Raw genomic sequence first — 14,219 nt, forward strand, 5'->3', positions numbered from 1 at the left:
ATGAGCACCCTTCAGAACCACAAGTAAGTGCATAAGAGAAGCAAAAGCTGCATCCTCAGCACTTCTGGAAACAGTATTTCATTACGGAAGAATCTACTGCATCCAGGCCATGTGAGAGGAAGATGGGGCTATACAGTTAACTTTTGCTTTCTTTTCCCTAAAATTCTCCCAAATTCCTAATCAGGGTCTGCCTTCTCCTAAATGTTCTCAGAAAATGTCCCTCAAATCATAAAATAATGATCTTACTATTTCCTACTCTCACTCTACCCCTGGCCAGCGCATTCTGAGTTGGTTGCGGTGGGAGGTGGGGCTTCCTGTCAGTGTCACCTGAGCAGGATTTGTTGGATGAGTTGATTGGCTGCAGGAGCAGGAACGACTTATGATACTCACTCCCTCAGGCTTTAGTTAAGTGTCTTGCAGTGAAAATGTCCCAACAAGAAGAGAAAGCATCATGAAGAGGCTAGCAGGCACTGTGCTGGGGCTTCTGTTTGCCCAGGTTTGCTGTGAGTTGGGGCTGCCCCACAGAGAAACCTGAAGGAATGAGGCGCTGCTCTATTGTTGAGGGAGGGAGAGGAGCTGACAAGTCCTGCAGACTTTCTATCCTTATCATCGTCTCTGAGGATGGGGTGGGGGGGCACTTTCAGGGTTTAGTAGGAGTTACAGTGACCCTCTCCTGTAACTGTTTCTCTTTCCTCATCAGGTGTGCAAGGGGCCGATGTGGCGCAGAGTCCCCCAGCCCTGAGTCTCCAGGAGGGAGCCAGCTGCATGCTTCGGTGTAATTTTTCCACTTTCCCACAGAGTGTGAATTGGTACCTTCAGAGCCCTGGGGGCCGCCTCATCCACCTGTTTTACATTCCTTCAGGGACAAAGCAGGAAGGAAGATTAAAGGCCACGACAGTCCCTACAGAACGCCGCAGCTCACTGCACATTTCTTCTTCGCGGACCACAGACTCGGGCACTTACTTCTGTGCTGCGCAGCACGGTGCTCCCCAGGCACCTGCAGCCTCTACATGAACCCTCCCGGGGCTCAGCCCCTCCTCCAGCCTCAGTCACACCGTGAGGCCCCACAGGGCATTTGCAGTGCTTCATGTTACTCACCTACATCAGGACAGTTTTAACCACAGATACTTTTTGGCCCTACAGATTATGGACTTTGGTCTTTATCTTTCCTTCTCAACATGTATCTCCTTCTGCATTGGAAACTTCTAAGAATTAAAATAGATATTCAACCACAGCTTCCCAGGTGGCTCAGTGGTAAAGAATTTGCCAACCAATGGAGGAGATGCAGAAGAGATGGGTTTGATCCCTGAGTTGGCAAGATCCTCTGCAGGAGGAAATGGTAATCCACTCCAGTGTTCTTGGGAAACACTGGGAAATCTCATGGACAGAGGAGCCTGGTGGGCTCCAGTCCATGGGGTCTCAAAGAGTTGGGCTGATTGAGTGACTAAGTACACATGCTGAACTCAAAAATGTTAAAAAGTGAAAGGAATTAAATGAAATCACTCCAATAAAGATATTATCCAGTTTGTGAGAGGGTGGGGCCTACTGAAAGAATTAAAGCAGATATGAACTTAGAGTTCTAGCTGGCTGAGAAGAGCAGAAGAGGAACTTGAGTTGTCACTGAGCACTGATGCCAGGAACAATGAAAAGATACTGGGAGCATCATTTTGATTCTGTGGCTTCAACTAGGCTATGACTTGTGAGGAGAACATCTAGGATATCTCATCAATTAGGTGGACTGAGAAAAGTGGATTACAAACAAGCTCATACAGATAGAAACTCTAAGAAAGAAATAGGTGTCTGTGGATCTAAGGATTTTTATCTCTTTAAGTAGGGGTGAGTGGACAACAGAAGGAAAAAAGTGATCAAGAGCAGGTGAAACAGAGCCCTCAATCTTTGACAGTCCAGGAAGGAGAGATTTCAATTCTGAACTGAAGTTATGAGAAGGGTGCGTTTGACTATCTCCTGTGGTACTGGCAATATTCTGGTAAAGGCCCTGCATTCTTGATAGCCGTTAAGTTCAGCTATCAATGAAATGGAAGATGGAAGTTTCACAGTTTCCCTCAATAACAGTGCCAAACAGCTCTCATTGTACATTGCAACTTCCCAGCCTGGAGACTCAGCCACCTACATCTGGGCACTTGCTGCCTGTACCCAAACCTGCAGCTCAGCTGCAGCCACAGCCTGCTGTGTAGATGAAATACACATGCACACACACACACAATCTGTTTGGTCTTAAAAATCTTAAAATATTTAAGAAAACTGAAATTATATAGAATTTATTCTTCAACCAAAATGGAAATGATACAGAATATCTAGTACAAAGAGATTGTAGAAACTCTCAAATTTGGAATATATGCACTAACTTAAAAATAACTATAGGTTAAAAAAACAATTACTCTGACTTTAGAAAATATTTTGAAAGTAAGTTTTTTGAGAGCACATTATATAAATATGTATGAGATGCAGCTAAAATAATACATAAAGGGAAATTTATCTTTTGAAATGCTTATTTAACTAAAGAAAAAAGGTTGAAAAACTATCATCTAGGCTTTCAGCGAAAGATGATAGAAAAGTGAATTAAACCCAACATAAACTGTAAGAAGTAAATAATCAAACTGCTTGGATTGGTGAAATACAAAGAAAGCTATAGGGATAGCCAGGAAATACAAAGTTAATTTTGTTAAAATGGTCAATAAGATTGAAATACTTCTAGGTAGAATTATCAAAGGAAAAAAGAAAAAAACACAAATTATAAATATAAGTAACTAAAAAGAAAATTATTCTACAAGTTCTATAATGTTAAAAGGGTAATAAAAGAATATAATTAACAAGTTTATGTCACTGAGTAAGTGTATAGAAGTAGATTTACACAAGTAGGGAAGATTTATTTTTTTGACAAAGTGCAAAGACAATTCAATGGATGTAACACAGTCTTATGAGCAAATGATGTTGGGACAATTGGATATTCTTGGGAAATAATTAAAACTTGGCCTAAATATCACACGTTATACAAAAATGAGGGTACAGCCTCAAAATGAACCATACATCCAAGTGTAAAATGTAAAATTACCAAATCTTTTAGGAAAAACATAAGAGAGTATCTTCATGACCTAGGGTTGAACAAAAGGAATTTTGACATGACACCAAAAGCATGATCCATAAACAAACTTAGATTTCATCAAAATTAAGGATTCGCTCTGTGAAAGACACTGTTTGCTCTGTGAAAGACACTGTTAAGAGAAGGAAAAAGACAAACCACAGAAATGACAGGAAATACATTCTTATCAAAAGATTGTGTTCAGAATACAATGAACTCTCTAGACTCAGCGGAAAGAAAACAATCCAGTTGAAAACTGGATGATAGATTTACACAGACACTTCACCAGAGAGCTATGTGGTAAGGAAAGAAGCATATAAAAAGATGGTCAGGCTAGGTCAAATATCTCTTTTATTAAATGTCACATTGCACTGAAAAATATGTGGGTTATTTTCAAATATCTTTTGATACTGATTTCTAACATAATTCCATGGTGATTAGAAAACATACTGTATGATTTCAATATCTTTAGACCATGAAATTTTTGCACCTTGTTTTATGTCCCTGGATATGTTCCAGTGTCTCCTAGTTTATAGTCTATGGGAACTTGAATAGAATTTGCATCCTACTATTGTGTGAAAATTGTATAAATCTTAATTCATAGTGCTTTTCAGGTCAACTGTACCTCCTACTTTTCTGTATATTCATTCTATTAATTTTTGAGAGTTTGCCATTGAAACTCCAACCAAAAATTTTAATTTGTTTACTTAAAAATAGTTGCAATATATAGTGGAACTGTATTTTGTGCTGTGTTTTCTAAGTCTAATGTATACTTACATCATTTAACAAATAAAGAGAAAAAAAGATGGTCAACATTATTAGTCATTAGGGAAATGCAAATTAAGGCACAAAGAGATACTACTTCACATCTACCATAAAGACTAAAATTAAAAACAATGACAATATCAAGTTCTGGCAAAGATGCAGAGAAATTGGAGCACTTATATATTGCTGGTGGGTGAATGGTCCAGTCATCTGGAAAAAAGTTCAGCAGTTTCACATAAATTTAAATATTCACTTACCTTACAACTCTGCACACTCCTGAGTATTTACGCTTGAGAAATGAAAATCTTATACAAAAATCTATATATGAATATGCATAGCAGCTATATTTATGATCACCAGTAGCTGGAAACCAGTCAAGCATTCTTCATTGGGTGAATAGATAAATAAATCCACCATAATACATCTGTACAATGACATATTATTTATAGATATTTTTCAACTTATAATAGAGTTGTGTCTCAACAAACTATTTTCAGTTGAAAAATAACAAAAATGCATTTAGTATACCCAGTCCAGCCTACATTAAAGGTGCTCAACACTTACTTGAGCCTACTTACTTTTTTTTTTTTTTTACTTTAGCCTACTTACTTTGTCTTTAGGTGGGAGAAGTCATCTAATGCAAAGTCTATTTTATACTAACATGTTGAAAATCTCATGTAATTTATTGAGCACTGTACTGAAAGTGGAAAATAGAATAGCTGTATGATTACAGAATGAAGGTAAGTGTGTCGGTTTTTTACCCTCATGATCTCAGGGCTGGCCAGGAGCTCAGCTTACTGCTGCTGCCCAGATCACCAAAGAATATATAGCAAATGTTGCTAGCATGGGCAAAGACCAAATTTAAAAATTCAAAGTGTGGTTTCTACTGAATATGCATCACTTTCTTACCACTGTAAAGTCAAAAATCCAAAGTCAAGACATCATAAGTTGGTGACAGTTTGTAGTGACTAAAAGAAACAGACTATTGGTACATGCAATAGCTTGGATGAGGCTTCCAAGGTGGCTCGGTGGTAAGAATCTGCCTGCAATGCAGGAGGCAGGGGTTTGATTCCTGGGTGGGGAAGATCCCCTGGAGAAGAAAATGGCAACCCACTCTAGTATTCTTCCCTGGAAAATTCCAAGGACAGAGGAGCCTAGAAGTCTACAGTTAGTGAGGTTGCAAAAGAGTGGGACATGACTTAGCAACTATAAGCAATAGCCTAAATGGCTGTAACATCTCAGGATGTTATGTTGAATGAAGAAATAGTCAATCTCAGATGCTACATGGTGTATGATTACACTTATTTGATTATTATGATTGCATACATACTGTGATTCTACTTATACAACATTCTCAAAAAACAAAATTAGAGATAAAAAAGAGATCAGTGGTCAGGGTTAGAAAGAACTGCAGGTATGGGGAGATTACGCAGAGGGAATTTCTTTAAGAGACAAAACAATTTTGTGTAATGATTTTAGTGGTGGTACAAGAACCAATACATGTGATAAAATGTCATGGACTAATGCATCAAAACCAAAGAATGTATACAAAAACTGATGTATAAGGTTACGGTGTTTTGATAAAATTTTATCAATATAAATTTCTCTAATATGTGTAATTATCATATTAGTATATATCTATATTTTATAATATCATGCTGCTTTGCAAGCTTCTGTGGTCATTCATGATCTGATCTCCTCTGCTTAGTTACAAATAATTTCAAGCCCAGGCATTCGTTGCCTGTCAGCACTCAGAAGTGAAATGAGAAAGAAGTGTAGATGTCTCAGATAAATACAACCTATCCTCCCTGCTTCAGTCATTCGTGAGTTATTTTGATCTTAAATTCCATGAACTGGCACTACTGTAGACCTTGTCTGTATTTTCTTTTCTAGTTGTCTATTTGCCTTTGGTTCTTTTATATTAATTCATCTATTACAGCAATGAAAGCAAGTGGAAGATTGACAGCTACATTCCACATGAACATGAAACAGTGCAGAGAACTTCAGTCACCAACTTCTGTGGGGTTGACAGGTACTAAGTGTCTACAGTCTGTAAATATTAAGTTTTGTAGGAGTGCATTATAGCATTACACCAGAGAAAGATCTGGCATGTTTATCTTTATTTTATAAAGAGAAATAATAACGAGCAACTGACAAGTGAAACTGAACACTCTGCACCAATGAGACAGAAAATGTGACATGAGAACGACTCTAGGACAATTCTACATTTAGAGGTAACAGGATTGAATAGCCTGGTTGCCCTCGATGTTTAATACATAAGATTCAATATAAAATTTAAAAAGAATAATATTTTATTCCAATTATAATTTCATTTAAATATACACCACTGAATAGACTCTGAAATTCAGATGGGCTGATTTTTCAAAGTCATTTTATGTTGAAGTGATTTTATTTATTGAAAAATCTAAGTGGAGCCCTGGAACACAGTTAAAAAAAAAGAGAGAGAGAGAGAGAGGCACATTAATTCTTTTGTATAAGATTGCTATTCACCCAGAAGTCCTAATATCTGTGATTCTTTTAAAAGAGTCACTAGATTCTGGATAGAGAAAAGTAAGTATAGGCTAAATGAATGACAAATCAGCAGATTACAAGAATATTTCTTAGGCTACCCTAAATTATATCTTAAAGAGGATGACAAAATTATTTTACTGAATCAATGTATGTTAAATTTGGCTTCACAGTTGAATTCTACTAAAAATTTAAAGAGCTAACACCTATCCTACTCAAACTCTTCCAGAAATTTGCAAAAGAAGGTAAACTTCCAAACTCATTCTATAAGGCCACCATCACCCTAATACCAAAACCAGACAAAGATGCCACAAAAAAAGAAAACTACAGGCCAATATCACTGATAAACATAGATGCAAAAATCCTTATCAAAATTCTAGCAAACAGAATCCAACAACGTATTAAAAAGATCATACATCATGACCAAGTGGGCTTTACCCCAGGGATGCAAGGATTCTTTAATATCCATAAATCAATCAATGTGATACACCACATTAACAAACTGAAAGATAAAAGCCATATGATTATCTCAATAGATGCAGAGAAAGCCTTTGACAAAATTCAGCATCCATTTATGATTAAAAAAACCCTCCAGAAAGAGGTAGTAGAAGGAATAGAAGGAACATATCTCAATATAATAAAAGCCACATATGACAAACCCACAGCAAACACTATCCCCAATGGTTAAAAATTGAAAACGTTTTCCCTAAAGTCAGGAGCAAGACAAGGGTGCCCACTCTCACCACTACTATTCAACATAGTTTTGGAAGTTTTAGCTATAGCAATCAGAGAAGAAAAAGAAGTAAAAGGAATCCAGATTGGAAAAGAAGTAAAACTCTCACTGTTTGCAGATGACATGATCCTCTACATAGAAAACCCTAAAGACTCTACCAGAAAATTTCTAGAACTAATCAATGAATAAAGTTGCAGAATATAAAATTAATACACAGAAATTCCTTGCATTCCTATACACTAACAATGAGAAAACAAAAAGAGAAATTAAGGAAACAATTCCATTCACCATTGCAGCAAAAAGAATAAAATACTTAGGAATAAATCTACCTAAAGAAACAAAAGACCTATATATAGAAAACTATAAAACACTGGTGAAGGAAATCAAAGATGAGTCAAATAGATATAGAAATATACCATGTTCGTGGATCAGAAGAATCAATATAGTGAAAATGAGTATACTACCCAAAGCAATCTATAGATTCAATGCAATCCCTATCAAGCTACCAATGGTACTTTTCAGAGAACTAGAACAAATAATTTCACAATTTGTACAGAAATACAAAAAACCTTGAATAGCCAAAGCAATCTTGAGAAAAAAGAATGGAACTGGAGGAATCAACCTGCCTGACTTCAGGCTATATTACAAAGCTACAGTCATCAGGACAGTATGGTACTGGCACAAAGACAGAAACATAGATCAATGGAACAAAATAGAAAGCCCAGAGATAAATCAATGCACCTGTGGGCAACTTATCTTTGATAAAGGAGACAAGAATATACAATGGAGAAAAGACAATCTCTTCAACAAGTGGTGCTGGGGAAAACTGGTCAACCACTTGTAAAAGAAAGAAACTAGAACACTTTCTAACACCATACACAAAAATAAACTCAATATAGATTAAAGATCTAAATGTAAGACCAGAAACTATAAAACTCCTACAGGAAAACACAGGCAAAACATTCTCTGACATAAATCACAGTAGGATCCTCTATGACCCACCTCCCAGAGTAATGGAAATAAGGGCAAAAATAAACAAATGGAACCTAATTAAATTTAAAAGCTTTGGCACAATGAAGGAAACTATAAGCAAGGTGAAAAGACAGCCTTCAGAATGGGAGAAAATAATAGCAAATGAGGGAACTGACAAACAATTAATCTCAAAAATATGCAAGCAGCACCTGCAGCTCAACTCCAGAAAAATAAATGACTCAATCAAAAAATGGGCCAAATAACTAAACAGACATTTCTCCAATGGAGACATACAGATGGCTAACAAACATGAAAAGATGCTCAACATGACTCATTATCAGAGAAATGCAAATCAAAATCACAATGAGGTACCATCTCACGTCAGTCAGAATGGCTGCTATCAAAAAGTCTACAAACAATAAATACTGGAGAGGGTGTGGAGAAAAGGGAACCCTCTTACACTGTTGGTGGGAATGCAAATTAGTGCAGCCACTATGGAGAACAGTGTGAGATTCCTTAAAAAACTGGAAATAGAACTGCCATGTGACCCAGCAACCCCACTGTTGGGCATACACGATGAGGAAACCAGATCTGAAAGAGACACATGTACCCCAATGTTCCTCCCAGCTCTGTTTATAATAGCCAGGACATGGAAGCAACCTAGATGCCCATCAGTAGTCAAATGGATAAGAAAGCTGTGGTATGTATACACAATGGAATATTACTCAGCCATTAAAAAGAATGCATTTGAATCAGCTCTAATGAGGTGGATGAAATTGGAGCCTATTATACAGAGTGAAGTAAGTCAGAAAGAAAAACACCAATACAGTATATTAATGCATATATATGGAAAATTTAGAAAGATGGTAACAATGACCCTATATGTGAGACAGCAAAAGAGACACAGATGTATAGAACAATCTTTTGGACTCTGTGGGAGAAGGTGAGGGTGGGATGATTTGAGAGAATAACATTGAAACATGTATATTATCATATGTGAAAGAGATCTCCAGTCCAGGTTCGATGAATGAGACAGGGTGCTCAGGGCTGGTGGATAACCCTGGGGGATGGGATGGGGAGGGAGGTGGGAGGGGGGTTCAGGATGGGGAACACATGTACACCTATGGCTGATTCATGTCAATGTATGGCAAAAACCACTACAATATTGTAAAGTAATTAGCCTCCAATTAAAATAAATAAATTTTTTAAAATGTATGTCAACTTCTTTAATCTTCAGTTTCCCTCAGTTAAAAGCTTTAATATTAATTGCTTTCTTGGTGCCCCTTTTCAGAATCTGCCAAACATAAAAACCAGGGAAAGGAAAGTAGACAAAATAAAGGTGTGTGGTGAGCCAGACTTTGTCTGTACACAGACCACGTGGTCGATGAACATGACACCCTACTTCCTGTTTGGGAGGAGTCACTCAGGAACCAGGCACTATGTGTATGAGCTGCCAGGCACTTAACGACACGGAAATCTTAGCCTGAGGCAGAACTGAGCACATTTGTGTAGGGGAATCCATGCCTCATGCCTCTCTCCAGTCTGCTCTGGGTGTTCCTGGCCTTCACCTTCTCTGGTAGGGATGTGTTCAAACACGGGTGTGAGTGTTCAGGGTGAAAGGACTGCACACAGGCACGTGGTGCTTCACAGGGACTTGGGGAGGAAAGGGGGACTGGAGAAAAGCAGGAATCCCATGATTTCAGTATGATTTGTAAACATTTGGGTCCAAAATTAGTTGAATTTCTACATTATTTTGTTTGGTGTTTCAACTCTGTTTTCTTCTTTTTTCCACAGTATCTAGTGTGGCCCAGAAAGTTGCTCAATATCAGCCAGACATAATCAGTCAAGTGCAGAATGTAGTCACCCTGAACTGTCAGTATGAAACAAGTTGGAACGTGTACACCTACAGGATATTTTGGTACAAGCAGCTTCCCAGTGGAGAGATGACTTACCTCCTTCATCAGTATTCAGAATATGGGGATGAAAGGGACGGCCGCTACTCTGTAAACTTCCAGAAAGCACATAAATTCATCAGCCTCACCATTTCATCCTTAAAGCTGGAACATTGTGGAGAATACTTCTGTGCTCTCTGGGAACTCACAGTGCTTGAAATAATAGGAAAAGCTGAACAAAAACCCCAGAGCTTAGTAAGAGAGAGCCTCCCTGCTGTGGGACCCAGGTTGAAATGCACAGCTGCAGACCCCAGACAAGAAATAGTAGTCCTGTGGTTCCTTAATCTGTGATCTGGATCAGAAGATTTGATTCTAAATAAAAGCTTCTTCTATGTAATTTGGAAGCAGGTGTCCTGAGTGACTTTCTACTAATATTCTTCTCTTGAATTCCTGACTTTAAATCAATCATGCAGAGCATGTATAACTTTGTCTAAAGTTGTAAACTTTCTCTGTAATAACGTAAAGTGACAGTTTCACTAAACTACACTCACATCACAAACCTGGGTCTAGTTATCTGGAATCATCATGAAAATTATTTCCTTAGTCCTGTATTCTTAGACTTTTATCACTTAAGTTACAATCAGAGAAGCAGATCACCAGTGGTGTTGAATAAGAAGTTGGTTACAAAGATTAGAACTCAGGCAATTGCTAGATCTGGTGGAAGAGTGTATACAAAGTTGCTATATTTGTGTGTGGTGCTGAGACTGAATTCATTGTTAATCAGCTAGAGTAGTATTTGTAGAACAAAGTTGGGTATAGACAAAAGCATGGACAAACTGTGACTCATAAGGACATACCAGAACCATGAGGATAATGGAACCCACAAGACACACTAAAACTTGTCTATGTCTCACCTCCTTCAGTTCCACAGTAGTGAGTGACCTTAGGAGATGTCGGTGTCACTTGGCATCATGCTAACATACCTACTTGGTCCAAGACAAAGAGAAGATGAGGAGGAGGTTTGGTGGGAAGTGGAAGGGTTGTGAATCAATGATAAGATGAGCTATCAGATCAGCAGCAACATGAGTAAGTAACCATAGTCCCTGGAGCCCTGCACCAACCCCCAAAACATAAAACTGTGGCTGCTTCATCACAATGACCTTTCAAATGTCGCACAAATTTCTTTTGTGGCCAGCCCTAACCCAGAAAAATACGGGAAGCACATTCTGGGAAAGATGTTTCTGGTTAGTTAAGACAGATCAAAGCTGCTATACTATCTTCTTTGTTAACTGGGCATCCATCTGTACTCTTTAACAGCTTTTGAATAAAGACCATAGCAAAACTATGCTTCTTGCTAATTTTGTTGCTGTTCAGTCACTAAGTCATGTCTGACTCTTTGTGATCCCATGGACTGCAGGATCCTCTATCTCCCACTATCTTCTGGAGTTTGCTCAAATTCATGTCCACTGAGTTGGTAATACCATCCAACCACCTCAACCTCTGCTGCTGTCTTCTTCTTTTGCCTTCAGTCTTTCCTAGCATCAGGGTCTTTTCCAATGAGTTGGCTTTTCTCACCAAGTGGCCAAAGTATTGAAGTTTCAGCTTCAGTATCAGTCCTTCCAATGAATATTCGGGGTTGATTTCCTTTAGGATTGACTGGTTTGATCTCTTTGCAATCCAAGGGACTCTCAAGAGTCTTCTCCAGCACCACAGTTCTTGCTAATATGATGCAATAATTCCTGATTCAACTCAAAACATTGTAAACATATCCTGTGAAGATTATAGCAAGTTCATTTATCCCTTAGTGGGTGATGTTATTTTCTTTTCTACCTAAGACATACCCTCTCATTGAATCCTGTATCTTCACTACTGAGATACAACAGCATATAACATTGACTTATATTAGCATCTCTTATGTTACTTTATGTAGTCAAATAGGAGAAGGGAGTTAAAATTGGTTACTGTAATACATAAACATATCAAATTGAAAAACAAATTTTCAAAAGTATTATTGTTCTTATTTCTGCAAATGACATCATGGTCTCGGAAAAATCAAAACCTTGATCTAGGGAAAATCAAGGGCAGGAGAAGATGGTGACAGAGGATGATATAGTTGGATGGCATCATCGACTCAATGAATACATGAGTGAAAGTCACTCAGCTGTGTCCAAGTCTTTGGAAACCAGAATTTTCCAGGCCAGAATACTGAAGTAATTAGCCTTTCCCTTCTCCAGGGGATCTTCCCAACCCAGGGATTGAACCCAGGTCTCCCACATTGCAGGTGGATTCTTTACCAGCTGAGCCACCAGGAAAGCCCAAGAATACTGGAGTGGGTAGCCTATCCCTTCTCCAGTGGATCTTCCCGACCCAGGAATCCATATGGGATCTCCTGTATTGCAGGTGGATCCTTTACCAATTGAGCTACCAAGAGACATGAGTTTGAGCAAATTCTGGGAGATAGTGAAAGACAGAGAAGCCTGGCATGCTGCAGTCCATGAGGTCACAAAGAGTTGGACAGAACTTAGTGACTGAACAACAACAACAATTTAATATGGGAAAGCCTGAAAACACTCTTATCAGATTACAGTGGGAAGAAATTCAACCCTGGTAAGAACAGGGAGGAAACAGCACAAAATACTCAAGAAAGAATTTGTTCCAGTTGTTGACCTCCAGGTGATGTTGCAGAAACTTTAAATTTCACCTCTAATAAAAGCTCCATTTCACTCCTATGAGCTTCTGTACCTCACAGCTCACTGAGGTGTACATTTGAATAGCCTCAGCACCAGCGGCAGTAATTGCCAAGGACGCATTTCTTCCTGATAGTCACTAGAACTTGCTTATATTGGGGTCCTTTGAATCTCAGATTTCCCTTAATAAAGACTCAGCACCCTCTGGCACATTCCTTCCTGCTCCTCAGGGGAGATCTTCCACAAAATGGATCTCAACTTCCTTCCTGCATAACCATGTTCTCCACTAACCTTCTCCTGTTGGGAATGCTCTTCATATGGAATCAGTAACATCATATTCCATGCTCCTGTGTCTATAGAACAAACAGAGTTCTGGTTGAAATATGAATAGAGACACTGTCTCATTATAGGTAGGTCTGTCCTGGTCTCACTGATTCAGCACTGATGCTGCAGGAGGAACTGGAGACCAGTTAGTGACCTGCCTGACAGCACCATCACTGGCTCTAAGGGGCCCCCTGAAGTGGAGGAGCAACTATACCTACCTGTAGTGAACTTCCTTATCTCTTCTTGTATGTCTAGACAATAGAGTAAGAAGGTAAAAAAAGCTTTCTTTATCTAGCAGTGGCCTATAACAGGAATTCTAGGTTAAACACATTGCTTTGGCAAAGTTCCAAGTGACCCATTCAGGTTGCTCCTCTCCTCTTTTCTTTCTTCTAATTTAACTTCTCTAATGCCCACTGTGTGCATAATAATAATTATTGATTCCTAAGGTCAACGTTATGGTTTTTCCAGTGGTCATGTATGGATGTGAGAGTTGGACTGTGAGGAAAGCTGAGCACCGAAAAATTGATGTTTTTGAACTCTGGCGTTGGAGAAGAGTCTTGAGAGTCTTGAGAATCCCTTGGACTGCAAGGAGAGCCAACCAGCCCATCCTAAAGGAGATCACCCACTGTCCTGGGTATTCATTGGAAGGACTGATGCTGAAGCTGAAACTCCAATACTTTGGCCACCTCATGCGAAGAGTTGACTCATTGGAAAAGACCCTGATGCTGGGAGGGATTGGGGGCAGGAGAAGGGGACGACAGAGGATGAGATGGCTGGATGGCATCACCGACTCGATGGACATGAGTTTGAGTAAACTCTGGGAGTTGGTGATGGACAGGGAGGCCTGGCATGCTGCGATTCATGGGGTCGCAAAGAGTCAGACACCACTGAGCGACTGAACTGAACTGAACTGAATCAGCTTTATTTTTATATGCTATTTCTCTACAGTTCCTTTAGTAAACATTTGCAATAATCTCGAACTGTCCATCTGATCCCCGTGCCTACACATAATTTCAATTTTACCTCAGTGAAAATAAACAGGTCCTCATTTTCCATCCTTTTTACCTTGAAATCTATATACACAGAACCATTATTATTCATAGAGTCTGAGAAAAAAGCACAGAGTTGATTTCCGTATGCTTTTAAACACGTCTTTTAAAATAACCTACTAGAGGTAAAAAGCAGAATACAAACACAATAATCAACAGTTAAAATAT

At 38.7% G+C, this 14,219-nt stretch overlaps 1 long non-coding RNA gene and 2 gene segments (V, D, J or C); 2 read left to right on the plus strand and 1 right to left on the minus strand.

Annotated features, from left to right (window-relative positions):
• The window catches only part of LOC139033655 (uncharacterized), a 43,570-nt gene that overhangs the window by 15,782 nt on the left and 13,569 nt on the right, over nucleotides 1-14,219 (minus strand). The window lies entirely within an intron of this gene.
• Nucleotides 370-1,201, plus strand: LOC139033652 (T cell receptor alpha variable 22-like). The segment is given in 2 exon segments: nucleotides 370-503; nucleotides 701-1,201. Coding segments are annotated over 2 exon segments (366 nt in total).
• Nucleotides 9,542-14,219, plus strand: part of LOC139033654 (T cell receptor delta variable 1-like) — a 32,096-nt gene continuing 27,418 nt past the window's right edge. The window contains 1 exon segment of the V gene segment in view: nucleotides 9,542-9,675. Coding sequence covers nucleotides 9,627-9,675 — 49 coding nt within the window.

Source organism: Odocoileus virginianus, unplaced genomic scaffold (genome assembly GCF_023699985.2).
Source record: "Odocoileus virginianus isolate 20LAN1187 ecotype Illinois unplaced genomic scaffold, Ovbor_1.2 Unplaced_Scaffold_27, whole genome shotgun sequence".
NCBI classification, from domain to species: Eukaryota; Metazoa; Chordata; class Mammalia; order Artiodactyla; family Cervidae; genus Odocoileus; species Odocoileus virginianus.